The sequence below is a fragment of the Aptenodytes forsteri genome, unplaced genomic scaffold (genome assembly GCF_000699145.1).
Source record: "Aptenodytes forsteri isolate BGI_AS27 unplaced genomic scaffold, ASM69914v1 Scaffold192, whole genome shotgun sequence".
Lineage (NCBI taxonomy): Eukaryota > Metazoa > Chordata > Aves > Sphenisciformes > Spheniscidae > Aptenodytes > Aptenodytes forsteri.
The window spans coordinates 656,758-659,133 of NW_008794891.1; the positions used below are offsets into that span (position 1 = coordinate 656,758).

The 2,376-nt window shown below is 67.7% G+C and overlaps 1 protein-coding gene across 1 annotated transcript in view; it reads right to left on the bottom strand.

The window, feature by feature from the left end:
* Nucleotides 1-2,163, bottom strand: part of GAREM2 (GRB2 associated regulator of MAPK1 subtype 2) — a 3,358-nt gene extending 1,195 nt beyond the window's left edge. Inside the window, exons 1-2 of the mRNA XM_009275134.1 lie at nt 1,930-2,163; nt 697-1,715 (exon numbers count right to left, since the gene is read on the bottom strand). Coding sequence (XP_009273409.1) covers nt 697-1,715; nt 1,930-2,163 — 1,253 coding nt within the window. The remainder of the gene's footprint in view (nt 1-696; nt 1,716-1,929) is intronic.
* Between the last annotated feature and the right edge of the window lie 213 nt (nt 2,164-2,376).

Genomic DNA, 2,376 nt, shown 5'->3' on the forward strand with positions numbered 1-2,376 from the left:
CCAATCACCTATGCCGGGGGATCTGCCCCCAGGACCCCGCGGCTGGAGAGGGCGATGGGGGGCTCGGGGGCAGCCAGCCCCGGTCGAGCCACGAAGCTCTGGGTACCAACGGGGTGGGGGAGCCCCAGGGAACTGGGTACCTCATGGTGAAGGGGAGCCCAAAAATTTGGGTACCTCATGGTGCAGGGGAGCCCTAAGGACTCCAAAAGCCACAGTGCAGGGGAGCCCAGAGGCTTTGGGTACCCCCACGGTGGTGGGAAGCCTGAGAGATTTGGGTACCCCATGGTGCAGAGAGCCTGGGGAACTGGGTACCCCATGATACAAGGGTGTCCTGAGGATTTGGGTACCCCCTGGTGATGGGGAGCCCTGGGGAACCAGGTACCCTGTGGTGCCGGGGAGCCCAGAGGATTTGGGTGACCAAACAGAGCTGGGGGGGGACCCCGGAGCCAGGGGACAGGGGCTCCCAGCCCAGAGCCCCGCAGCACCCGGGGAGGGTCGGGCTGGCTGTGCCGTGGGGCTGACAGCACCACCCTGGCCTGTGCACCCCCTGCCCACAGCGCAGGGTTGCTGGTGGGCCCGTGCTGGGGCTCGCTGCCCAGCTATCCCAGTGCATCACCCCTGGCCAGGAGGGCTGGCGGCAGGTGGGACCCCAGGGGCGTCATTCCCCATCCCTGGGGACAGGACCGCGGCTCTTACCGCCCGAAGGAGACGAGGTCCTGCCGGCCGGCGCCGCTGCCGGGCTCACAGCAGCCCTCCGGGCTGGGGTTGCTCCAGAGCTCCTCGTAGGGGATCTCCAGCGGCTCCTGAGTCCTGAACTCGGGCTCGGCCCAGTCGGGTGTCATGTACTCCCGGTCGGGGTCGGGGACGGGCAGCGGCGGGCGCGGGGTGCCCCCCCCGACGCCCCGTGGTCCCTGGCAGCGGGCGACAGGCTCCCGGGGGACCCCCGTGGTGCAGGCGCAGAGGGAGAGGCGCTGGAGGGGCTGGCTGAGCTCCTCACGGGCGCAGGCAGGCAGGCAGAGCCGCAGGCGCCGGGGGCTGGCGCACTCCTCCGAAAAGTCAGGTTTGGCCTCCCGCACGGCCCGTGAGTACTCATCGGGGTTGAAGCGGTCGTGGCAGTATGCGGCACTGTCCCGCAGCAGCTTCTCCAGCTGGGGGTCCCCGGCGAGCAGCCCCTCGGGCAGCTGGAAGCGGGGCATGTCAGTCAGCAGGAGGAAGTGGAAGGGGACCAGCTCGTCCCGGCGGAGGATGCAGCACAACACCACCGTCTTGGAGATGATGCTGACCAGCTTGTAGCAGTGGCCCTCGCGGATGGCGTGCAGGTCGTAGGGGTTGCGCGCAGGGCGGCTGGGCACGGCCACGTTGACGGGCAGCCGCACCTTCTCGATGATGCTGCGGATGGTGTGCTCGCCCTCCTGCAGCCGCAGCTCGAGGGGGCTGCGGGTGCTGAAGCGGCCCTTGCACTGGAAGGGCAGGCTGAGGCTCTCGTTGGTGCGGTGGTTCATGCAGATCAGGCAGGGCATCTTGCCCTTCACTTGCCTGGCCCCCACCGCCGGCGCCGCCTTGCCCAGCTTCCGCAGGATGGTGTTGAAGCGCGACTTCTCCTTCACCGTCTTGGCGCAGAGGATCTCCGCTTGGCCCATCAGCGTCAGCTCGTCCCCCGCGTGCAGCGTGAAGTTGTACACCTCGCTGTCCTCGCTGAACTCCCCCGACACCACCTGTCCCGGGACAGCCCCACCATGGGACCCGCTGCCCTGGCACTGTCCCCTGGCGTCCCACCACCATCCTGTAATGTGCCACCACCGCACCCTGATGCCCCACCACCAACCCCTGATGTCCCACCACCATCCCCTGCTGCCTCACCACCACTCCCTGACATTCACCTGCTATCCTACCACTGTCCCCTGCTGTCCCCTCTGTCCCCATACCCACCTTCACGCTGAAGGTGATGGCCTCCATGACGAAGACGCGGTCTGGGAAGATGCTGGCCACCTCCTCCACGCTGTTGAAGTACTGCACGGGCTCGCGGATGTCCCGGTCCTGGTCCAGCAGCTTGAACTTCCCTGCATGGGACAGCCAGACCCACAGCGGTGAGAGGAGCCCATCTCCAGGGCCTGGCCGCAGGCACCTGCTGTGACCCACCTCGGGGCCAGCACGGCCCTTCATGGGGGGCAGCCACCCTCCAGGCTAGCCTGGGGTCCCCATCACATTTGGGGGGGGGGGCATCTCTGTGGGTAGAGGGGTTCACCCAGTGTGTCCAAGTGCTGCAAGGGGACACCAGAGCATCCTCCCCATACCTGTACTCCGCACACGCAGCATCAAGGTGGGCTTTTGCGTGGGACAAAGCACCGGGCACATGGGGTGTCTTGGCAGTGCCGC